This window comes from Oncorhynchus mykiss, chromosome 2 (genome assembly GCF_057628025.1).
Source record: "Oncorhynchus mykiss isolate SJ-2025 chromosome 2, ASM5762802v1, whole genome shotgun sequence".
NCBI lineage: Eukaryota > Metazoa > Chordata > Actinopteri > Salmoniformes > Salmonidae > Oncorhynchus > Oncorhynchus mykiss.
Genome location: NC_143023.1, coordinates 72,110,367 through 72,136,938, shown reverse-complemented (window position 1 = coordinate 72,136,938; position 26,572 = coordinate 72,110,367). Strand labels below are relative to the sequence as shown.

Sequence of the window (26,572 nt, the reverse complement as noted above, 5' to 3'; positions counted from 1 at the left end):
TGATGACACTGTCATGACTTTATTTGAGGTCCTCCTGTGTCAGAGCTATTGTTGTATACATGATAGGGTGAAGCAACTTAAAGTGTGTGCTGGTAGCCAGGGAGCCAGCCTGGAAGTCATGGGTCATGGCCTATACTCTTGCTCTACATTAGCAGCTTACAATTGACTTTTTCCCAGGCAACATAGTCTCTGGGTAAACAGTCTGTGCACATACCTTCATAGACAATCACTCTCAACACTATGGGGTTGTGGTTGACTCTCAGCTTCCCTAGTTTCATTTTGAGAATGATCTGGAAATAGTGTGTAAACCTACCTTAAGTTTTTAGTTCTCTGAAATTCAACAGAACTCTGTGGTTTCAGCCCATGTTGAATGTTGTGGTGATGACTGACAGTGGTGAATTTGTTTGCTGATACGTGCTCCATCTACGCATTGCAAAACAGGCTGAACTGTCTATGTACTTTATAATTTCCCCTGCATATATTCGATTTTCAAACCCAACATTAGTAGTTGATTATATTAATTCTACACTAAGTTTGAGACTTTAATGAGTTCAGGTTAAGCTATAGTTAAAGTTTGGTGTTACTACCTCGCCCTCTCCAATCTTGCAACTTGCCAAAACCTAATATTTTGGAATTAGACAGGGTTCTGTAAAGGCTTCTGGCAGACACTGAATTGCCCTTTTGAAAGGGCGTCTAGACAGCATAGGAACCTGAGACGCACTTCAACAGTTTTATTTAGCAAAGGGCTGTAGTTATGTCATAAACTGTGCTTACACAAGCCTCATCCGCTTGTTAAAAAAGGGTGTGGGGCTTGGATCCTCTCATTCTGGACAGGTGAGGTAATGTTGAGGCTAAATGGTCACATTGTCCATGAAAACACAGCCAGACAAGTTTGCATTGTAACCATGCTGCAATAAATGCAACAAACCTTCCTGACTAACTGTGTTTACTTTTGAGTTCAAGATTCCAGGTGTATCTTAACTAGATTTCTGTAGCTAGAGTTACTCATCTGTCTGCAATGTATACAGTCTTTTTAGATAACATAGACCTAACTATAAATATATTTTTTCAATTATTGAGTCTAGAAATGCAGTATATTTTAGTAAAATGCTTTGATGGCAGTGCATATACAACACATGGAATTTGGGGGACGGGTGCTCTTCTAAACTCACTGCTGTCAGGCCCACTGGTGCCCGAGTCTAGTCTGGGCAAGAGATGACATGATATGGTCTGCTTGGCCTGGCTGCCATTCCTCTGCTGTGGTGTGGTGGTGAAGTGGAGGTTCGGGAGTCTGTGCTGGTGTCTGCTGATAGGCCTTGTACATAGGATGACTGACATCACTACATTGATTTATAACACTTAAAAAAATATATATATATTTATTTAACTAGGCGAGTCAGTTAAGAACAAATTCGTATTTACAATGACGGCTTACCCCGGCCAAACCCTAACTTGGACGATGCTGGGCCAATTGTGCGCCACCCAATGGGACTCCCAATTACAGCCAGTTGTGATACAGCCTGGTATTGAACTAGGGTCTGTAGTGACGCCTCTAGCGCTAAGATGCAAAGCCTTAGACTGCTGCACCACTCAGAAGCCCAACCTGTGGTTGTGTTCAAATTTAATCAAAGTGTAGGTAATTGAATTAGTATAGTTGTTTCTCAGTTACACCTGCCATTTAAAGTAATCACTCTGTAAAGTCACAGAGAGAAGACCATTTTTCCTACTGGCAATGGCATCCTTCTCTAAGTTAGCTGTTATTTTCCTGTCCCCACGGCTCCTAAGAGGAGCTTAATTTAGCATGTTAGCCTGTTGGACATCACTGTGGGAATGGAAGAGGACCATGCCCTTTCAAGGACATTTTGGGAAACATCCGAAAATAGTTTGATAATCGTTGTGAAAATATGACAGGTGGGATATGGCTCAGCAGTTGGTTCCCAGACATTGCAAACCCACATATTTTTTTTATGAACTCTCTAGACAATACTCACCAATTTAATTTGATACATCTGAGGATCCACTCCTTTGAGAAGGGGCAGCCTATTGTACTTCCTGCAGAGCAAAGCCCCATTTCCACTAGCACTCTAATTCTCAAATTAGAGCCCATTCAGGGGAAACTGGGACCATCGCAGACCATTTTCACAACTAATGCCAGCTCGATTAGATTTCAGGTTGGTGACGCCGTTACTATGAAACCACCAGCTGATCACAGCTGGATGCTGACACCACCTTTAGCTAGCTCGTCTGGGCTTGTTGCTGTTACCTAGCACATGGACAAGCAGTACTGAGTCATACAGGCACAAATTACCACTATAGCTGGCTCCTTCATTCATTTTTGTACTGCACAATAAACTTTTATGAGAACAGTCAGCCCTCGAATGCTAGTTACCTAACGTTAGCTAGCAAATCAGAGTTGAAAAAGCTAGCTAGCTAGCTAACATTAGCTAGTAGGAATTTTAATTGGCCAGGTCGTGAAAGCTAGCTAGCTAGCTACATCATATCAAATCTGTCATCTGGTTTGCTTGGTTAGCTAGCTAGCTAAAGCCCAATGCCATAGCAAGCTAAACATTTTTGCTAACTACATGGCTCTGAGTCTGGCTGGCAGTGGCTGGAGTATGGGGTAATGTTAGTTACAGCATGGTGAGGGTGAATAGAAATTCTTCAACATCTGCACAGTCACGGCTACCTAGCAACATGACAACATTTTTAATTTCTGGAGGTAGTGGAAACCCAATTTGAGATTGCCCACAAAGGCCAGCCCAACCCAGGTTGACTTCAAATGGCCAATGGAAACAGAGCTTTTGGGTAATTTTCCAAATTCTTTATGGTAGAGCGTTTGTGTGTATTCCATGCATTTCTGTTTCAGTCTGGCCTTGGTGTTCCTTTGCATCATTGTAGCCTGTACAGTGTTGATAAAAAGGTGTGGGTGGTTGGTCTTATGTTCTTTAAGAATCTTTCTTCCCTATTAGTTGTGGGTGTTCCGTATCACCATCTAGGAGGCAACCGGTGTACCAAAAACAGAAGACTGGCCAGATTTACCAAGGTCATTGCTATCAAACTATATATAGTCCTCCTGAGCCTCTGTGAAGTTGGTCTTTAACATTCAAGATGTGTTCACTGATCAAATCAGTGTCTTACAAAAACTTGCCTTCATAGCAGTTACAAATGGGGTTTGGTAAGTCTGTGATGGGGTACATATCACATGAAAAAATTTAAATTAAATTGAGATCAATGTAATCATTATATGTAGTTAGGATCGTTATACTTAGTTAGGATCCTATCTGATGAACTGAAATGCATTCCATGATGTCTGACTTCCATGTATTTTACCAACAATGGCAGAGGTAAAACAACACTTCCATCTAGAGACAGTGTTATGCTCTTATCTTTTACTTGCGTTAAATGCTGCACCATTAACTCAGAGAGAGAGAGAGAGGGAGAGAGAGAGAGAGCGTTTGGGGAGGATGCACTTTCCATAAAGCCATGCGAGTAAGTGATGCAGTGCCCAGCTAATCAAAAACAGGGCTCCATCTTGGCAGAGAGAGGATTTTACTCAGAGCACAATGAGAAACATCTGAAAGAGGTCTCAATGTGAGTCAGTATATCCAAAGGAAAGGGATTATTTAAAAGGGCACAACCTCAATAACATGGTATTTTCATAGCCATGTCATATTTCTCTAAACCGTCTTGCATGCAACTTAATTCAAAATTCCACCGTGCAAACAATATCACATTTTTTCTCATTTGCATGTACAGGTACCTGAAGTTTGGGAACCCCTTGGCATGTTAATCCTTATAATTCCAATATCTAGAGTTTTATGTGATTATTTTGTATTTCATTTGGGAAAATCACATCTTTCAGAGATGTTTACTATAGAAACATGTCATTTGTCTTATACAGTGGGGCAAAAAAAGTATTTAGTCAGCCACCAATTGTGCAAGTTCTCCCACTTAGAAAGATGAGAGAGGCCTGTAATATTCATCATAGGTACACGTCAACTATGACAGACAAAATTAGAAGAAAAAAAATCCAGAAAATCACATTGTAGGATTTTTTATGAATTTATTTGCAAATTATGGTGGAAAATAAGTATTTGGTCACCTACAAACAAGCAAGATTTCTGGCTCTCACAGACCTGTAACTTCTTCTTTAAGAGGCTCCTCTGTCCTCCACTCGTTACCTCTATTAATGGCACCTGTTTGAACTTGTTATCAGTATAAAAGACACCTGTCCACAACCTCAAACAGTCACACTCCAAACTCCACTATGGCCAAGACCAAAGAGCTGTCAAAGGACACCAGAAACAAAATTGTAGACCTGCACCAGGCTGGGAAGACTGAATCTGCAATAGGTAAGCAGCTTGGTTTGAAGAAATCAACTGTGGGAGTATTTATTAGGAAATGGAAGACATACAAGACCACTGATAATCTCCCTCGATCTGGGGCTCCACGCAAGATCTCACCCCATGGGGTGAAAATGAACACAAGAACGGTGAGCAAAAATCCCAGAACCACTAGTGAATGACCTGCAGAGAGCTGGGACCAAAGTAACAAAGCCTACCATCAGTAACACACTGCGCCGCCAGGGACTCAAATCCTGCAGTGCCAGACGTGTCCCCCTGCTTAAGCCAGTACATGTCCAGGCCCGTCTGAAGTTTGCTAGAGAGCATTTGGATGATCCAGAAGAAGATTGGGAGAATGTCATATGGTCAGATGAAACCAAAATAGAACTTTTTGGTAAAAACTCAACTCGTCGTGTTTGGAGGACAAAGAATGCTGAGTTGCATCCAAAGAACACCATACCTACTGTGAAGCATGGGGGTGGGAACATCATGCTTTGGGGCTGTTTTTCTGCAAAGGGACCAGGACGACTGATCCGTGTAAAGGAAAGAATTAATGGGGCCATGTATCGTGAGATTTTGAGTGACAACCTCCTTCCATCAGCAAGGGCATTGAAGATGAAACGTGGCTGGGTCTTTCAGCATGACAATGATCCCAAACACACCGCCCGGGCAACGAAGGAGTGGCTTCGTAAGAAGCATTTCAAGGTCCTGGAGTGGCCTAGCCAGTCTCCAGATCTCAACCCCATAGAAAATCTTTGGAGGGAGTTGAAAGTCCGTGTTGCCCAGCAACAGCCCCAAAACATCACTACTCTAGAGGTGATCTGCATGGAGGAATGGGCCAAAATACCAGCAACAGTATGTGAAAACCTTGTGAAGACTTACAGAAAACATTTGACCTCTGTCATTGCCAACAAAGGGTATATAACAAAGTATTGAGATAAACTTTTGTTATTGACCAAATACTTATTTTCCACCATAATTAGCAAATAAATTCATTAAAAATCCTACAATGTGATTTTCTGGATTTTTTTCTCATTTTGTCTGTCATAGTTGAAGTGTACCTATGATGAAAATTACAGGCCTCTCTCATCTTTTTAAGTGGGAGAACTTGCACAATTGGTGGCTGACTAAATACTTTTTTGCCCCACTGTATATAGTTGTTTGTTCTGTAATAACCAAAATGATATGTCACTTAAATAACCTTAATTTTCGGACAAATCATTTTTTCTCAATGTTTAGGCCTACAGTCTTGGTTACTTGACATCTGAGATGTGATTCAGTATACCAAAGGATATTCATTGAACTGCATCAAATGTTGCAAGTGATTCTTGTGGTAAAACAATAACCATGATCCATGCCGTATTTATTTAATTGCTATTTGTAAGCTAGGTGTTTTCCCCCATTTTCCTCTCAATTACATACTTCTCAGTGAGTGAGAAAACAATTAGGCTTTAAGCCTGGTAATATTTTAGCATCGTAATGATGATACCCTGTCTTTTACGAAGTTAATCAGTTATGGGAAGTTAGTTATGATTGCCGTTTATGAGCAACATATTTCCTCTGCTGTTGCTTTCTCAGGTGAGTGTCCTGACCACCCTGGAGCGACGATTCAACCTCCAAAGTGCCGATGTGGGTGTGATCGCCAGCAGCTTTGAGATTGGCAATCTAGCTCTTATCCTATTCGTCAGCTACTTCGGGGCCAAAGCAAACCGGCCAAGGTTGATTGGCTGTGGGGGTATCGTCATGGCGCTAGGAGCTCTTCTGTCAGCACTGCCAGAGTTTCTAACCAAACAATACGAGCATAAGCCAGGGCAGACTTGGAGGACTGAGGTGGGCAGGAATGGGTGCGCCAACAGTACCAGGAATGGTGGGCAATATATAGAGGAGTTGTGTTCCAACAAGGCAAACACCAACATGATGTACCTGCTGCTGATTGGGGCCCAGATGCTGCTGGGGATTGGAGCCACCCCAGTTCAGCCCCTGGGTGTGTCCTACATAGATGACCATGTGAAGAGGAAAGACTCCTCTCTGTATATAGGTAAGTTAGTTAGATGCATTAATACACTATGGGAATACGTTGCTACACTACAGGATATGTTAATACACTATAAACCAGATTTACTACACACTGAGACCACTTCACACATGTCATTTTAATGAGGAAATAAAACAGAAAAGGTGGACCATAAGAGGTTTAATAAAGGTCCAGGAGGGAAGAATCTCATTGTATCATTGTGAGCCTCCATTTCTATTTAACTTTACAGTTTAACCTTACAGTTTAACCTTACAGTTAAATAGAAATGGAGGATCACAATGACACAATGAGATCTTTGTCAAGGTGACAGAGACATCTTTGAGGGATAATTGGACATTTCACTGCAATATATTCTATTTTCTTTCGGTATTTGAGTGTGCTCCTCTGTAGCTCAGCTGGTAGAGCATGGCTCTTGCAACGCCAAGATAGTGTGTTTGATTCCATAACTGTAAGTTTCTTTGGATAGAAGTGTCTGCCAAATGCCATATAGCTATTTTATATTAAAATAATATTTAAGAGAAGGAGATTGTTATCACACTAGCATTTCACAATATATTTGTTCCAGTGCCAATGGGTTCATAAGACTACCCAAATTGTCCCATCTGTATGGTGGGAGGACAAACAGTGGTTGTGTTTGTCTTCTGTTCACTGCCGGAAGGTGCAGTGTGTACACAGCCCTGCCTTTGAGTCAATACAGCATGAATGTATTCTCTGTGTTGTGCTCAGTCTTTCTTTTGTCCCCAAGCACAATCTGGCCCATGTGACTGCCAGGTGAGCAGATCTGTTTATTATCTCCATTACCTTTGTGCTGGAGTCACAGTCAAGTGCAGATGCCTGGGATGAAACAGGAGCATAAAGTACAAAATGTCTCCACTCAGCTGGCTTGCGCTCTCACACAGGTATTTGACCAACTGCTGACTTAGCGTTTCAAGGTTTAACAGTGTATTCAAAGCACTTTCTGAGCTAACCTTAAATAGCAGATGATTGTTTGCGAATGTACCCTGAGGGTACTGTCTCTTTGCAGTGCCTTACTGCATCTTTGAATATATTTCACTGATGTTTGGTAAGATATGCTGTGGTCAGTCATCCCAGTAAACTTCTCAAAATTAAGGGTTGTGTGGCTCTGACGTATTTGCTCTGCTGATTGTAAAGGCCATTGTATTGACAACACCCTAATGTTGTTCTGCCTTGCACATTGAGCATTCAGTATATGTGTGTCATGAGCCCCCCTTGTATAACCACAATTAAATCAAATCAATATTGTATTTGTCATATGCATCGGATACAACAGGTGTGGAATTTACTGTGAAATGCTTACTTACGAGCCCTTTTCCATTATTGCAGACTTAAATAGTAAAAAAATTAAAATACAACAAAAAAGGAACATGTAACACAATAAAAAAACAATAATGAGGCTATATACAAGGTTTACCGGTACCGAGTCAATGTGAAGGGGTATTAGGTAGTTGAGGTAATTGAGGTATTATGTACATGTAGGTAGGTGTAAAAGTGACTTGGCAATCAGGATAGATAATGAACAGAGTAGCAGCAGCGTTTAAAAGTGTGTCTATCTGTGAGTGTATGTGTATGGCGTCAATATGCATGTGTGTGTGTGTGTTTTGTGTGTGTGAGCATATGTAGTGTGTGTGTGTGTGTGTGTGTGTGTGTGTGTGTGTGTGTGTTTGTGTGTGTGTGAGCATATGTAGTGTGTATGTGTGTGTTGGAGTGTCAGTGTAGTATGTGTGAGTGTGTGTGTGGGTAGAGTCAGTGCAAAAAAAGGGGGTTAACTGTCAGTCTTATGGCTTGGAGGTAGAAGATGTTCAGAAGCCTTTTAGTCCCAGACTTTAAGCTCCGGTACCGCTTGCTGTGCGATAGCAGAGAAAACAGTCTATGACGTGGGTGGCTGGAGTCTTTGACAATCTGTAGGGCCTTCTTCTGACACCGCCTGGTATAGTGGTCCTGGATGGCAGGAAACTTTGCCCCAGTGATGTACTGGGACGTGCGCACTACCCGCTGTAGACTCTTATGGTCAGATGCCGAGTAGTTGCCATACCAAGCGGTGATGCAGCAGGTCAAAATGCTCTTGATAGTGCAGCTGTAGAACTTTTTGAGGATCTGAGGGCCCATGTAAAATCTTTACAAGTTGGAAGAGGCGTTGTCGTGCCCTTGTCATGACTGTGTTGCTGTGTTTACACGCCATAACTTTGTTAAATATTTATTCTGATTAACTGAAGGGCGTACACAGGGCATGTTACATGACATCACAGCCTTTAGGCTAGATGCTGGCTGCTGGTTAAAATCTACTGCCAGAGGAAGACCACCTGTAGAGATAATTCACAGTCATCTCACAAGTCGAGATGAAGCAAAAATCATGTCTATGATTGCAACTCGCTTTAAAGACCTAGAGTTGTCAAGGTTACAAAGAGATTTCGTTGAGGGATAATTGGACATTTCCGTGCAACATGTGCTCTTTCTTCTTTATTTTTTGCTGATAATGAGAGAGAGAACATTGTTATATTGGTAGATAAAGCCACAAATCCCGATTAAAGCAGCCAGGTTTCCTAGTTTGATAAAGGCTGGCCGTAACGTGGTGTCCATGGATGCACATTAGCCTTCGATGGGATAGAGGAGACGTGGCTTGATGAATCAGCTGCTACATGCATGGCCTTGTTTGATATCTAAGCAGCACCACAGAATGTGATAATGGCTGATTGGGAGACAAGGTCCTTCCTGATATATTTACAACATTAGTAATATGGAAGACATTTGTTAGTGTAACACTGATGTGTCGGTCAAACTCAAACCAAAGGCCTTCAGTGTCTTGTATGATCTCAGGCCAACAGCATATACAGTTGAAGTCGGAAGTTTACATACACCTTGAGATGTTGCTTCACTATATCCACATAATTTTCCTTCTCATGATGCAATCTATTTTGTGAAGTGCACCTGTCCTGCCTGCATCAAAGCACCCCCACATGATGCTGCCACCCATGTGCTTCACGGTTGGGATGGTGTTCTTTTCTCCAAAAAGTACGATCTTTGTGCCCATGTGCAGTTGCAAACCGTAGTCTGGCTTTTTTTATGGCTGTTTTGGAGCAGTGGCTTCTTCCTTGCTGAGTGGCCTTTCAGGTTATGTCGATATAGGACTCGTTTTACTGTGGATATAGATACTTTTGTACTTGTTTCCTCCAGCATCTTCACAAGGTCCTTTGATGTTGTTCTGGGATTGATTTGCACTTTTCGCACCAAAGTACATTCATCTCTAGGAGACAGAATGCGTCTCCTTCCTGAGCGGTATGACGGTTGTGTGGTCCCATGGTGTTTATTCTTGCGTACTATTGTTTGTACAGGTGAACATGGTACCTTCAGGCGTTTGGAAATTGCTCCCAAGCATGAACCAGACTTTTTAATCAAGTTTAAAATTATTTTTCTGAGGTCTTGGCTGATTTCTTTAGATTTTCCCATGATGTCAAGCAAAGAGGCACTGAGTTTGAAGGTAGGCCTTGAAATACATCCACAGGTACACCTCCAATTGACTCAAATGATGTCAATTAGCCTATCAGAAGCTTTTAAAGCCATCATTTTCTGGAATTGTCCAAGCTGTTTAAATGCACAGTCAATTTAGTGTATGTAAACTTCTGACCCACTGGAATTGTGATACAGTGAATTATAAGTGAAATAATCTGTCTGTAAACAATTGTTGGAAAAATTACTTGTGTCATGCACTAAGTAGATGTCCTAACCTACTTGCCAAAACTATAGTTTGTTAACAAGACATTTGTGGAGTGGTTTAAAAACGAGTTTTAATGACTCCAACCTAAGTGTATGTAAACTTCAGACTTCAATTGTACCTCCCCAACTTTCATTCTTCGTCCTAGCTATTTTTCACAATGTGCTCTGCTTTGTTTAGAAGCGACAGAAGCAAACAAGCACAGAACAGCTTTGACGTAATGCACAACTGCAGTGCCTTGTTAGCACTGTACAGTAGGAAGTGGACTGATTAAAGTTTGGCAGGCATAGAGGGAGATTTGGTGCGGTTCTCCTCATAAGCTGCAAGGAGAGTTGGAGGAAAACAAGCGGTGAGAATCAGAGAACAATGTGGCATTGAGTTGGGAGCATGTGCTCAGCTGATCATCCTAATCCCCATTCTGCTGGCATGTCATGTGCTGGTAACAGCATGAATGGAGGAGATTGTCTGAATCTCTGTAAGATTGATTTGCTGTAGCACCCCCATGAAAAATCTGAATATTTATGTATATTTGAGAGAAACATTTTTTTCCACAAAATAAGTGCACTGAGCCTTTACTATTCCTGTATTAGCGGCCTGATATAGCTGTCTGTACCGCGGGCATATATAGCCCTCCCCAAAAAAACAATTTGCTGCACCCCTCCAACATCCTCCCGTGGCTATGAATGTGTTGTATGATTATTCATGAAACATAATATGCAGGGGGTGTACACATTGTGACAGTAATCAGATAAAGTTGTACTTAAGTTGTGTTTTGCAATATTTTTCCTCTAGAAAATATTTTTCTAACACTTTTGCAAGACAGTCCTGATTCAGCATGACAGTATTGACTTCCACTGCCTGGTAGTAACCAGTCTCAAAAAGCTGAAATAGATGCTTCTATATTTTCACATACAGAAATATATTATTTTTGATCAATGCAGGCCAAACACAACCATAGATACATTACTAAAAAAAATCACCCCAACATACTGTACATCCATGCCTGGGGAGGTTGAATATGTTGTTTTATATGAGTTAATACGTCCCAAAGGCCCATGATATGAAGGTTAGTAGCTGGTGTTATGGTAGCCTAATTGATTCTGTATGTTTAATGACTAAAACAGACACTGTCAGCATAGTGATTGCCCTTTAGCTTCCTAGTCTGCCGTCAGTCTGTCCCTTACAGAGAAATCACATGATTTCACATGAAATTTCACATGAAATCATGTACAAAAGTGTTTTTGGAACACTTCATGTGAAATTCATGTGGTTTTTCCGTAAAAATTGTTTTAACCTTTATTTAACTAGGCAAGTCAGTTAGAACAAATTCTTATTTTCAATGACAGCCTAGGAACAGTGGGTTAACTGCCTGTTCAGGGGCAGAACGACATATTTGTCAGCTCAGCTCAGAACTTCCAACCTTGCGGTTACTAGTCCAACGCTCTAACCACTATGCTACCCTGCCGTAAGGGGTCTGTCTGTTTTTCGTCTGCCCGGCCTGAATAATTCCACTACATGCTCGCTATGGGAGATTTGACTCTTTGTATTTCACTACTATGCATTACTGCTGTAAGGATAACCTGAAATAACAGCCTCACATACTGTCCATAAAATGGATGGACCAGTGCGGTGCATTTAAAAGGCATAAGTGGTTGACAGAGGAGGAAGAAGTGGTAGTTGGCCTATAGGCAGTCAGAGAGCAATGAGTGACAATGGGACTCCTGCAGAAATAGAGAGCAGAACTACAGTATACAATATGATCCTTGTGATGGGTGATGAAGACGTATGGGCTATTTGAACACTGCTTGTGAAATGTATCTCTGTGTTCTCACTCTGACACAACCAGGTTCATACTGTACATCAATGTGTCAGGAGGCATGAATATTCATCTGCAGCTCATTGTGTAATGCAGTGAGACCCAGGGTGTGAGGTGAGACTGTGGTGATTAGACTAATATACTACTACTATCACACCGTTGGTAGAAGTCTTTGCTCAGTTTTATGTTCTGCTGTGATATGTTCATTTCTAAATGACCATCATCACAAGCTTTTGTTGTTGAAGATGATGGCAGATGCCGCCTATAGCCTCATGCATAGCATATTATTTTAATTAGCCAGTGGTATAAACTGTTCAGGTAATGGCAGTATGACATCAGTGGAAGACCTGTGAAAATGTGAGAGTGGGCTGTGGAGAAGAGAGGAGCAGAGAGAGCAGTGGTCTGTAGGAGTGAAGCCATAATTACAGAGTGAGGCAGGAATGCCAACCAGCTAGCCCTGAGGTGCGTCTGAGCAGCCTGACTGCACATGCATACCACATGTGAAAAACAGCTCCTACTGACTCGGAGACAGGGCTGGCCTGGGCAGAAGGACTGGGGCTGTCTCTCCCTGCCAGGCAGGACTTATAGTACTAATCGGCAGATAAAACGGATTGAAACGATGTTGCCATTTTTTTTATATAGCAGCACTTACAGAGTGTTCTCAAACTGCCTGACTTTTCAGGAGAAGTAGGCCTGCTTTAGAGTCTGACCACTGCTGATCCAGTTGGTTTTACTTTCAGTTTTGGGATCTGTCACTGTTGAACTTGTGGATTCAATCATGTTGAGCGCTGAACATTGTACTATTTTCCTCAAATGCAATACTAAGGATTAGTCTAGGTAGGGGTGAAATTGCTTCCATCACGACTTGATGTTAAAAGTGGTGCTGCGGATAAACACTGTGTTTTACGAGATTATCTTGTTTTCCATGTCTAGACGTAGGCACTCAATTGGGCCGAAGGGAGCAAATATGATTAGAGTTAGTCAACACGATCTCCCTCCATTCCCACTGCTCTTTCACCATATAGTTTGAATTATGGCTCTTCCCACAGGGCCTGAGGTTGCAAAACCATACAGCACATACATATACAGTTGTTCAGCAATAATGCTCCTTCCAAAAACCATTAGGCCTTAACCCTACCCATCCAACTCTCACTGCTTTTAAGGCTTTTTCAAGCCTGGGTAGTCTCCTGTAACATGAGAGGACCTATCTGCAGACTGAAATGATCACATTTGTTTATTCAGTGTCAATGTATTAAGTGGTTATGATCTTTTTGCCACCAGTGTAAAAGGCTGTATTTCTAGGATCTGGGGTCTGTAACAGATCATTGTTTGATGATTTGAAAATTGTTAGTACTGCTCTGCATCAGCTAATTTAATGTCATATTAACTTCACAGGTTTCAGAAATGTTTTCCTAGATGTGGGGAGAGGCCATAATAGAATGATCAGGCCTAGATCTTTTCAATTTTAAATGAGTGCTTCCTGCATTGTCATTGATAAAGATAGGAAGAGTGAAAAAAGATTTGAACAGAAGCGTCTATCAGAGATGTGGCCTTTTGAAATGCAATTCCATTTATCAGCACTCTGGTGTTAAACTTTGAGGCTTCATGTACCGACGGCAACAGTCTGAGGTCCCAGCAGAGCGGAGCAGGAGAAGGGAAGAATGCTCTGTATGTTCCAGCGTATAAAGTACTCCAGTCTCTCCCTGGCCAACACAAAGCTGTGCAGGCACAGGTTGCGTGCGCACACACACACACACACACACACACACACACACACACACACACACACACACACACACACACACACACACACACACACACACACACACACACACACACACACACACACACACACACACACACACACACACACAGACCCTGGGATCTGTCATAAAGTCAATCCAAACTATATATGACAGACTAGCTACTGAGGGGGAACACACAAAGGTCCTTCTTTTTTTATTATGGCCAGAGACAAGACAAGTGCCCACTCCTTTGGAAAGGCACAAATATGCGATTCTTACCTGAACAGTTTTGCAGCCTAAAGCAATTTGCCTTTGCTTACTGGCAGACACTCCCACAGTAGCCCCTTACATTACAGTTTCTTAAACTAAAACTCAAGACCTTTACTTCAAAAAGTCCTGGGATAAGTCACTTCAAGACATGCCCAAAGAGAAAAAAGAACATGCTTATGATAATCATTATGAAGACAAGAGAGGTTTTTGTTTTATTTAACATGCACAATATCGTATTCGGCCGATATTAGCTAAAAATGCCAACATTTTTATCAACCCAATGTCTAGTTTAACGCCGATGTGAAAAAACGATGTCAAAGCTGAAGTGCATACCTATATAACGTGACGTAATGACGCTACGTAACATTTGGCGCTACACCTGCAACATAGCATTCCTAACCTAGCCCACAATGTCTGCTGTGTGGATCGAACATTCAAGTCGAGCAGTCATTTGAAAGAGTACATTTCAGCGAGACAACTCAAAGACGAAATCCATTAACACCAAGATAATGGAATTTATTGCCCTTGACAATCAACCGTTCTCTGTCGTCGGTAATGTTGGCTTTCGCGACTGGTCGAGCACCGGTACACACTAACGTTACCAAGCGCGCTATTATTCCCTACCGGAGTTCCTTAGTAATAGCGTCACTGCTATTAGCTTCACAACATACTATGGAATGCCATTTGGATATTTGCGTGTCAAAAAAGATACGTCAAATAACACTATTTGACGCATTAAATAAGCTTTTAATTTGACACGTCAAATAACACTTTTCTATTACAGAATGTTGTGTGATCTGAATTTGTACGTGCAAACCAAGCGCCACCACTACTATCAGTAGCAGTGTCACAGCTGTACAAAAAAGTCTGCAAACAAGCAAACACTGGCCACGAAGATGTGTTTACAATACCGCATTGGTAATAAAGCATTATTTGTTCAACTGCAAATTCTGGGGTAGCTAGTTCACTTTAGCTTGGTACCTAGCTAGCACCAATACAACCAGCCTGAAAACAATGACCAGTAGAAACTGCAGTCATTTTCACTATTCTTAGCAATGATTTAGGAGTCATTGTGAGTAAGTATTAGTAAGTATTAGCTAGGTAGCCAGTTGTTGTTCGCCTATTGAAATTGAACTTCAGTTCATGAAAATAAATAGCTAGCTGTTGCCCAAAGCTAACGTTATAAGCAGCCAGCTAGCTTCATCTGGCTAGTGTGGCTCGACTTGAGCGGGTTATGTGTTATGAAGCTAGCCACAATAAGGATTAGAGACAATAGTGGAATTTGTGGTTTGCCTTCAAAATAAAAGTACCTATTTGAAAGTGATGCAGAAGATTACAATTGGTGGAATCATGCCGTATTTAGACTAGATGATGTTAAACAAGGTTGGAATGTGAAGCAATGAAATGAGGTATTAGTCTACTTGGTGACACCCACAGAACACAACTGTGAAGAGTTTACGCAAATATTAGCGCTGTAGCTCTTATCGCGTGACTGTGTGAAATCACCTCCCCAGTCAGCCTATTGTGTGTATTGACATTCATATCGCATTGTACAGTTTTACCTAAGGATTGGGGATCAATGAAATGGGGTAACAGTCTACTCAATACCCAAGATATTTTTTCCCAACGTCCTCCTCAGAGTTATCAGACTCTAAAACATCCGCACAGTATTGTTTTTCCTCTGGAATAGTGTTCAATACACATAGGTTGACAATAAATGTTGCTCAATTCACAGTTGTTTCAGTGTCCCGCAATAAGAGCTACGATGCTAATGTTCTCTGTGTAGACTGATACCCCATGTCATTGATCCACAATCCATACAGTGAAATAAGTATGCCCTAATTCTTTTGTAAAGTATAATACATCCAGTGTGATTTCAACAGATTGTTGTTAAAGTAACAAATGCTTGTCTTTTGTTGATTTTATATATCATTCCAACCTCGTTTAGCATGATCTATTAAAATATGTCATAATTATACTATTTGTATGCATTTGCATCACTGTCAATGACAATCTTTTATTTTGAAGGCTAACCGCCAAGTCCACTATTGTTGATAATCCTTATTGTGGCTAGCTTCAAATAGATGGGTCCAACCACCATACATTTTTTAATTCGACATTTGTTCAACTAGGCAAGTCAGTTAAGAACAAATTATTATTTTCAATGATGGCCTAGGAACAGTGGGTTAACAGATTTTTACCTTGCCAGCTTGGGGATTTGATCTTGCAACCTTTCAGTTAGAAGTCAAACACTCTAACCACTTGGCTACCTGCCACCCAATTAATCAAATAAGAACTGACTTATAAATTAGGGTTATTTTAGATGATGACACCTAGCTATATAGTCAGCTAGATAACTATAGCTACTGAAATATTATGTCGTTTTGCTATGTTTTTTGGGAAGAACATTGTTGGCATCCATGAGCTAACTAGCTTTTTTTATGACCAGCACTGTAGGTGCGCGAGACAATTTTACCAGCATCATAGCATAAGTATCGATGAATCGTTGTGACATATGAAATACAAGTGATAGTGTAATCAATGTGTAATAAATACGTACAGAATTAATGAACGCGTTACATTATTATGTGACGTGCAATCATATTCAGGTCCTGATTGGTCAACAAGTTTATTTGACACGTCAAAAGTGTTATTTGACGTGTATCTTTTTTAACATGCCAAGACCCAAACGGTGTTCTATAGAAATCCTGGTTGAGAATGAAACGACTGAACAAATGAACAATGAAACAGCACAGCAATTAAGTTAAAGAAATAGATTTTGATTATGATTTACTGGTAATGGGGACATACGTAAATACCAACAAAATAACTTTTTCGTCAGTGTGTGTGTGTGTGTGTGTGTGTGTGTGTGTGTAACCTTTATTTAACTAGGCAAGTCAGTTAAGAACAAATTCTTATTTACAATGACAGCCTACCCCAGCCAAACCTGGACAACACTGGGCCAATTGTGCACAGCCCTATGGGACTCCCAATCACAGCCTGATGTGATACAGCCTGAATTCGAACCAGGGACTGTAGTGACACCTCTTGCACTGAGATGCAGTGCCTTAGACCGCTGCGTCCATGTTTGTGTGTTAACAATTTAACTGTACTAGAATGCTTAAAAGGCCGCTAAAATTGTAAATATCGGTTATCGTATCGGGGTGTTTTGGCAAAGAATATATCGGATATCAGTATCGGACAAAAATGTAATATCGGTGCATCACTATTTTCTTATTTAAAAAGTAAACATATACTCTCCTGAGATATCAAGTCACTTCACAAGATAATTTCACTTTTATATGGTAATTTATCTACATAGTATAGTACCGTATTTACAATATCAACATCAACCACATTTTACCATACATCAACCTACATTAGCTCTGTTTTTTTATTATATTTATTTCACCTTTATTTAACCAGGTAGGTCAGTTGAGAACAAGTTCTCATTTACAACTGCGACCTGGCCAAGATAAAGCAAAGCAGTACGACAAAAACAACATGTAGTTGTGGGATAAACAAATGTACAGTCAGTAACACAATAGAAAAATCTGTATACAGTGTGTGCAAATGAAGTAAGGAGGTAAGGCAATAAATAGGCAAATAGCGTCAAAGTAATTACAATTTAGATTAGTAGGATCGTTGGTAGGATAGTCAGTTTTTCGAGGGTATGTTTGGCAGCATGAGTGAAGGAGGCTTTGTTTTGCGAAATAGGAAGCCGATTCTAGTTTTAACTTTGGATTAGAGCTGCTTAATGTGAGTCTGGAAGGAGAGTTTACAGTCTAGCCAGACACCTAGGTATTTATAGTTGTCCACATATTCTAAGTCAGAACCATCCAGAATAGTAATGCAGGTGGGTGCGGGCAGCGATCGGTTGAAGAGCATGCATTTCGTTTTACTAGCATTTAAGAGCAGTTGGAGGCCACGGAAAGAGTGTTGTATGGCGTTGAAGCTCGTTTGGAGGTTTGTTAACAAAGTGTCCAAAGAAGGGCCAGATGTGCACAGGTATACAGGATGGTGTCGTCTGAGTAGAGGTGGATCAAAGAATCACCCGCAGCAAGAGCGACATCATTGATATTTACAGAGAAAAGAGTTGGCCCGAGAATTTAACCCTGTGGCACCTCCATAGAGACTGTCAGAGGTCCAGACAACAGGCCCTCCGACATGACACACTGAACTCTATCTTTAAAGTAGTTAGTGAACCCGGCGAGGCAGTCATTAGAGAAACCAAGGCTATTGAGTCTGCCAATAAGAATCCGGAGATTGACTGAGTCGAAAGCCAGGTCGATGAAGACGGCTGCACAGTACTGTCTTTTATCGATGGCGGTTATGATATCGTTTAGGATCTTGAGCATGTCTGAGGTGCACCCGTGACCAGCTCGGAAACTTGATTGCATAGCGGAGAAGGTACGGTGGGATTCGAAATGGTCGGTGATCTGTTTGTTCACTTGGCTTTCGAAGACTTTAGAAAGGCAGGGCAGGATGGACACTTCAGCTTTGGTTCTGTAAGGAGTCTTCTGTAGTTGTTGCAGTGACATATATCCTTCGAGAGACCAATCAACATTCTGCAAAAATGTTCTGACTCCAAACAGTGTCTTCAGCAAGGTGTGTTTATAAGCTACTTAAACTCAGCACTGTAATGTCATCTTGAAGGATTAGATTCTAAATGGGTTTTTCCATCTCTGTGATAAACTCCAAGCTGAGTGTGCCCTAGCAACACCATAAACAACATGGATTCATTAAGGCAGCAGAGAAGTTCTCTTCATCATTGTGTTGTGTTGACCTGCCCCTCCACTTGCCTGACAGTGGGCCTGGTATCACTTGCTTGGCAGCGTAACTCCCTGGATGCTTCAGAGGCACCGCTATAGTAGCTATACACCATTTGTCAGAGTACAGTGGCCTTACTGAGCCGTGTCAATTGGATCTAACTGCTCAACAACAAGCTAGCATGTCTGGATAGTGCAGTGAAATACAGCTACATATGCATTGGAAAATCTAATCATGGAAAGAAATCACATAATGTGTTAAATGCAATTAGATGCGGGAGACCTTGTACCCAAAAGAGCATGACGTCTGGTAAATGGCAACCTGTACCACACTGATTGATAAGTGATAGCCATTATTAAGAGTCGTAATAAAATTATAGTGGGCGGATAACTCCATTATAATTTCCTGTCGTTATTTAAACTTAATGATAGCATTTATCAATGCTGTCTCCTGATGTAGCAAAACAAATGCCTTGCAGTGCTAGTGAGTCATCTTCGGTACTCTATATCAGTGAAGCAGGAACAGGCTAATGTAGTTTGTAGCAACTTCCATTTGGGCATTCCTCATGTTATCCTTCAGTTGTCCAACATTATGGTTATACCAGCCAGTCATTACTGCTGTCCATGGCACAACTCTGTTGTTATGTGTCTGGTTTGGCTGCTCTTAGTTAAACATCATATGGTGTCACTAAATTCCTTTGTGTGCTGTTTGAGCATGTTGACCCCGATATGACACCACATTGTGTGAGGCTATACTTTCTGAGTGGCCATGAATAAATGACAAATGAGGGCATAAACTTGTCACCCAAACAGTGATGTCTCAGTGCTCTGTGGATAAGGATAAGAGCTATATGGTTTCTTTATTCAAGTATTTTACAGTATCTTTATTGATGCCAATATAATACAGCACCTTTATCGCCAATGTTTGTGGCGATGTATCTAAAAGCGGAGCATGTCCTTTATCAGTCCTGAGAATGATGCTCTAAAGAGTTGTCTATGTGCCAGATACTGTCATCTCCCTCGTAGTTCTTGCTAATGCTCCTATCATTTGCGTTGGAGTCTAGTCAACCAGGAAGTGTTACAGTTAACTGACTAGAGAATGTTGCTGCACTGGTGTTAACAGGGTCTCTGCAGCCATGAGCACTGACCCATGTGTGTGCTTTGGCAGGGTAGTTTCATCAGAGCAGAGGGCAGAGCTGGACCAGTCATGCTGCAGTCCATGTGCCTTGGTTTAGCTCTGTTTTGGAGAGTGTGGACCTCTAAGAATGTTGAGCACATTACCCAGCCTAGAAGCTGCAGTGTGGCTCATGGGCGCTAGGCTAGCCAGATGAGCATTGTGCATCTGCTCCTTCCAGCTGGGCTCACCAGAGAGGGAAGTGAAGGTTGAGTTTGGAAGCCTCAAAATATGTCAGACCTCTGGATGAAGTGGGTCAGTGTTGGATAACAAACGTGGCCCAAAGCCCCAGAGGGAGGCCTTAACATGGTAACACCAGAGCAGTGTGCTGCCTGCCGCCCGTGGCCTGCCTCTCAACATATCACTCACCGTACAGTACAGACCACCATCTGCAGCACCGGAGAGTAGGGCCAGTGGCCTGGTCCACTGCCCACCCAGAGACACTGCCCCTCCCAAATTACCCCACCCCTCTCCGGCCCGGCCCGGCACCTCCTGTACCAATCTGAACCCTGCTACTGTATAGCCTGGGCTATCTGTTTGTCTGAATGCTTAGGGAAGGTAGAGTGGATGTGTGTTGGACTAGGCAGAGGGTGGTCATCATAACCTCCTCATCTCCCTCTCTATCTCCAATCACTGTGGCCTCAGTACACCCGTCATCGTGCAACCTTCTCAAGGCAATCTGGGTCAGACCTTGTCGACGCTGATTAAAAAGGGGATTTTTTTTCCGGTCAGGGGAGGGGAGGGACAAGGGAATAAGAGGGGGCGGAGGCAGATCATAAACACAACAACATCAGCAAGCCATTGCCACAGAAATGCCTGTTTGTCTAGCTGGTTTTGACTATTAGATTGAGATGCTCAGCCTTTCCCCTGACACGGCCGTCAGGTCTGGCCCTATGCCTGCTGGGAAGGAGGCAGCTGTCAGAAGGCTCAGGCTGATCTGAGAGGCGAGCCTCCAATGACAACACAATGACATAGAGAAGTGTTCACAAATAAAGGCCCAGGAACTGGCCCTTCCTCTTTAGTAGAACGCAAGATCCACTCTATTTCTGGATGCACCATAGCTGTTCATTTTCTGAGGTTAGGTTGACCTTGTGCTTAGTGCTCAAAATGTGCAGATTCACTCTCCTCTCCTGGCATTAGCACAAATCCCCAGCATCACTGATTGAGTGGTCTATAAGTAGTGGCTCTGAGGGCTCCTAGGATTACCCAGTAGCATGTTCAGCACTTTATCCCTGTATCAATGCTGACGTGGAGCGCAGGATAACATTGCCTAATTAAATGGACTTGGATCAATAGCGTAAGAAGTGATTATTACAAACAATCAGATGTAGATTGAATCAACCTTTATTAAATAGCCAGGGTCAGGAGGTCCCTCTCACTGGCATCCTGTATTCTCTAGGTTTTCAATGAGTTCACAGGAGTTTACTATTTGTGTTTCTCAATATGCAGACTACTGTGCTCTGAGCACGCAAATTGAAGCACGCAATGGTCGGTGTATGAGTCCAAATCACAGAATACGAAACGGAGCACGAAGGGCACTTCTCGGGTGAATACACCGTTTGTACATATTTTGAAACATGGATCGATGCAAGCTTTAACAATAAATTCTCAGGATTGTTGACATGATATGACACAACCACAAAATGTATTGAAAACATTCACGTCTCATATGTTGTCAATATTTTATCTTGAAACGTTAATGAATACACCCTGTGTTAACTTTGGCATGTTTTCCTACCTAAAATATCCACTGTAGTTTGCTGTGATCGCAGGCTAACTGACAAAGAATTGGTTGTTAGCTATCTACGCACAAATAATTTGTAGCTAACGTTGGCCACCTTTCATAACAACATTCTTATAGGTATTTTTTTACATTTAAAACTAGCTGGCTAGCTAGTTGATAATTAGGAAGTTACAAGCTTATGTTTGCATTATGTACATTGACCAAAAATATAAATTCAACATGCAACAATTTAAAAGATTTTACTGAGTTACAGTTCATATAAGGAAATCAGTCAATTGAAATGAATTCATTTGGCCCTATTCTATGGATTTCACATGACTGGAAATACAGATATGCATCTCATCTCTTGGTCACAGACACCTTAAAAAAAAGTAGGTGAATGGATCACAATATCAGCTGCTCCTGCTGACTCCATGTTCTGGTGCGGGCTTCTGTCACAGATTCCTAGGAGTGGTGGGTGTAGAGTCAGGCGCAGAGAGCAATACTTCCAATTTAATGCATTTATTGAGCTTGGTCTAGCCAACAATCAGACCATAAATCAAGTATGTCTCCAAAACCCATGAAAAGAACATACAACAAAATACGCAGGCGAAAAGCAACTTCACCACAGACAGTAAGGATAAGCCCGCACAAAAGCAGGCTGGCTCTAGACATTTAAATAGACTATTGACGAACCAAAATAAGCAACAGGTGAAAACAATCAAGACAAAACCAACAGAAAAGAAAAAAGGATCGGTGGCAGCTAGTAGACCGGTGACGATGACCACTGAGCGTCGCCTGCACAGGGAGAGGAGCCACCTTCGGTGGAAGTCGTGACAGTATTTGGTGTGACCACCATTTGTCTCATGCGCGACACATGAATGCGTGACACATCGTCTAATCATAAAGTTGATCAGGCTGTTGATTGCGACCTGTGGAATGTTGTCCCACTCCTCTTGAATGGCTGTGTGAAGTTGCTGGATATTGTTAGTAACTGGAAAACGCTGTCGTACATGTCGATCCAAAGCAGCCCAAAATCCACAATGGGTGACATGTCTGGTGAGTATGCAAGCCATGGAAGAACTGAGGCATTTTCAGCTTCCAGGAATTGTCTACAGATCCTTGCGACATGGGGCCGTGCATTATCATGCTAAAACATGAGGTGATGGCGGACTCAGGATCTCATCACGGTATCTCTGTGCATTCAAATTGCCATCGATAAAATGCAATTGTGTTCATTGTCTGTAGCTTATTCCTTACCATACCATAACCCCACCACCACCATGGGCCACTCTGTTCCCGACATTGACATCAGCAAACCGCTCGCCCACATGACGCCATACACGCTCTGTCATCAGCCCGGTGCAGTTGAAACCGGGATTCATCTGTGAAGAGCACACTTCCCCAGCATGCCGGTGGCCATCGAACGTGAGCATTTGCCCACTGAAGCCGCTTACGACGCTAAACTGTAGTCAGGTCAAGACCCTGGTGAGGACGACGAGCACGCAGATGAGCTTCCCTGAGACTATTTCTGACAGTTTGTGCAGAAATTCTTTGGGTGTGCAAACCCACAGTTTAATCAGCTGTCTGGGTGGCTGGTCGCAGATGATCCCGCAGGTAAACAATCTGGTACTGGAGGTCCTGGATGGCATGGTTACACGTGGTCGGTCTGCAGTTCTGACGTCAGTTGGATGTACTGCCAAATTATCTAAAATTATGTTGGAGGTGGCTTAGAAATGAAATGAACATGCAATTTTCTGGAAACAACTCTATTGGACATTCCTGCAGTCATCATGCCAAATGCACGCTCCCTCAAAACTTGAGACATCTGTGGCATTGTGTTGTCTGTACATTTTAGAGTGGCCTTTTATTGTACCCAGCACAAGGTGCATCTGTGTAATGATCATGCTGTTTTTATCAGCTTCTTGATATACCACACCTGCCAGGTGAAATGCTCACTAACAGGGATGTAAACTAATTTGTGCAAAACATTTCAGAGAAATATGCTTTTTGTGCATATGGAACATTTCTGGGATCTTTTATTTCAGCTCATGAAACATGGAACCAACATTTTACATGTTGCGTTTATTTCTTTGTTCGGTGTAGTTATCTTGTTTCGTCTGTATTGGTCAGAGGTAATGTAGTAGCATGGGAGGGCGCAGTGCTTCTCAAATGTAAATGTTTATGCATTCTCCATACTCGTCCTCACAAGAACATACTCAAGAGAATGTCCTCGGGGAACGAATTTGGAGCATGAGAGTGTGGAGCACGATTGTTAGCATATTGAGAAACACACTATTTTTAATCACTATGTCTCTAAGAAAAAAGATTACCTGATACAAAACCTGATGAGCTGTAGGTCTTTCTATTTTTCATTCAATAACGCCTCATGGTAAAATATTCTGGCCTTGCCTCACCACATTATGATATCACTTCCATATTTCACTTCCAAATCAAACCCTCTCCACATTATAGATCACTGCCAACCTCTCCCTCTCCATTGAACAAGCTTCACATTTGGCAAACCACATCAATTTACCCACTTCCTCAGGATTCAGAACAATTAAGACTTATTTGTGGCAGATATGCTTTTGTCCAAGCAGCTTCATTATATTTCCCTTGTTGAGGAATGAGGAGCCTTGCTGTTGGCGTCTCTAGCCTGGTAATTGGGCAAAGCCACCTGCTGACGGAGCTGTTACCAGCTACAGGCAGTCGCTGATCCCTTTACCCTGCTCTGGCTCCAACTCTCCTTTTATGGGGCAGCTGGGGGAACTCCATTAGAAGAGGTCAGGGAGCTGCAACTTGTCTTAGCCTCCCATAGATCCCTGATTTTTGTTCTGCCTGCCTCCACCCTGCCACCACCCATAAGCACAATGGGCACTGTGTGTGTCACCCTCAGCCCTCAGGAAAACATCTAAGGCAGCATTACAAACTGATCATACAAACTGCAACAAGGCCCAACACAGTAGGGAGGAGTATTTTCCCAAAAATCTACCAGGTTTCAATACCGGGAATAATTCCTATTTATCCCGAGAGTCCTGAGAAATACCGCAAAAATCAAATTTTAAGCATTTTAAACCAATATATGGTCACTATGCCAGGGTTCTCCTAAAATAAGATTGTCGCTGCGCCACATTGCCGGCTTGGCTGCGTCGCTGTGTAAAGATTTCACAAGAGGTGAAACTAATATTTAGTAATGATAGAGTAACCCTGATCGCCAATGACATTGTTGTGAATTGCTAAACAGGCCGTTCATAAATCCTCCAATCCTCTATATGTAATTATTGGCGGAGAGTCATGTCATGTTTTTCGATATACTGTAGGTCTACCGTAGGCAACATGTTTCTCACTAGTGTTGAGTAATGTGCTGTTAAAAGTGGTATCAGTCTAATTTTTTAAAGAGAATATTGAAGTTAGAAGCTGTAACGTCCGTCGTTAAATGAAGACCAAGGTGCAGCGTGGTAGGCGTACATTTTCTTTAGTAAAATGAACGAAAAGCTTAGGAGTGCAACCCATGCAACAAACAAAGACAAGATCCCACAACAGAAGGTGGGAAAATGATGATTTTCTTTATTTTTACTATTTTCTACATTGTAGAATAATAGTGAAGACATCACAACTATGAAATAACACATATGGATTCCGTTAAGAACCAATTCTTATTTACAAGGACTTCCTACTCCTTCCTCCCTGTCGGGGAATTGAACGCTGGTCTCCCGCGTGCCTGCATTCTCTAGTACAGTCATTATTGAAGGCTATCAAGTGCTTCTTAAAGATGCCCACTGGTGGTTAAACTAGCACTAACTGGCATTAATGGTACCAGTGGTTCATACTTAAATAATGTGTCATAGAATTCTGCGGCAACATGCAAGCTGCGCCGCAGTACGCTGCAACTTCTAAAGGAGGAACCACTGTAGATAACCTCAAGCAAGTGACAGAATATCTCCTGTTTGGCAAAATCGAGTTCATGATAATACAGATAGCAGATCAGCTCATGATAAAGAGAGGAAATAGATTAAATATCAAGGTATCGTAACGGGGACCAACTCTGTTGAAAAAATATACAGTGGAAAGAACAAGTAAAACAAACAAGCTCAAGCCAGCGCCTGTCCAGGCCCGTCTGAAGTTTGCCAATGACCATCTGGATGATCCAGAGGAGGAATGGGAGAAGGTCATGTGGTCTGATGAGACAAAAATATAGCTTTTTGGTCTAAACTCCACTCGCCGTGTTTGGAGGAAGAAGAAGGATGAGTACAACCCCAAGAACACCATCTCAACCGTGAAGCATGGAGGTGGAAACATCATTCTTTGGGGATGCTTTTCTGCAAAGGGGACAAGACGACTGCACCGTATTGAGGGAAGGATGGATGGGGCCATGTATCGCGAGATCTTGGCCAACAACCTCCTTCCCTCAGTAAGAGCATTGAAGATGGGTCGTGGCTGGGTTTTCCAGCATGACAATGACCCAAAACACACAGCCAGGGCAACTAAGGAGTGGCTCCGTAAGAAGCATCTCAAGGCCCTGGAGTGGCCTAGCCAGTCTCCAGACCTGAACCCAATAGAAAATATTTGGAGGGAGCTGAAAGTCCGTATTGCCCAGTGACAGCCCCGAAACCTGAAGGATCTGGAGAAGGTCTGTATGGAGGAGTGGGCCAAAATCCCTGCTGCAGTGTGTGCAAACCTGGTCAAGAACTACAGGAAGCGTATGATCTCTGTAATTGCAAACAACGGTTTCTGTACCAAATATTAAGTTCTGCTTTTCTGATGTATCAAATACTTATGTCATGCAATAAATATGCAAATTAATTACTTAAAAATCATACAATGTGAGTTTCTGGATATTTGTTTTAGATTCCGTCTCTCACAGTTGGAGTGTACCTATGATAAAAATGACAGACCTCTACATGCTTTGTAAGTAGGAAAACCTGCAAAATTGGCAGTGTATCAAATACTTGTTCTCCCCACTG

At 42.0% G+C, this 26,572-nt stretch overlaps 1 protein-coding gene across 4 annotated transcripts in view; it reads left to right on the top strand.

The window, feature by feature from the left end:
- LOC110495618 (solute carrier organic anion transporter family member 3A1) overlaps positions 1-26,572 on the top strand; it is a 69,743-nt gene that overhangs the window by 2,568 nt on the left and 40,603 nt on the right. For 2 of the 4 annotated variants that reach the window (XM_021570960.3, XM_021570953.3), the window contains exon 2: positions 5,922-6,381. The exons of the other annotated variants lie outside the window; for them this stretch is intronic. In XM_021570960.3, the coding sequence (XP_021426635.1) occupies positions 5,922-6,381 (460 nt within the window). The remainder of the gene's footprint in view (positions 1-5,921; positions 6,382-26,572) is intronic. 4 annotated transcript variants of the gene reach the window in all.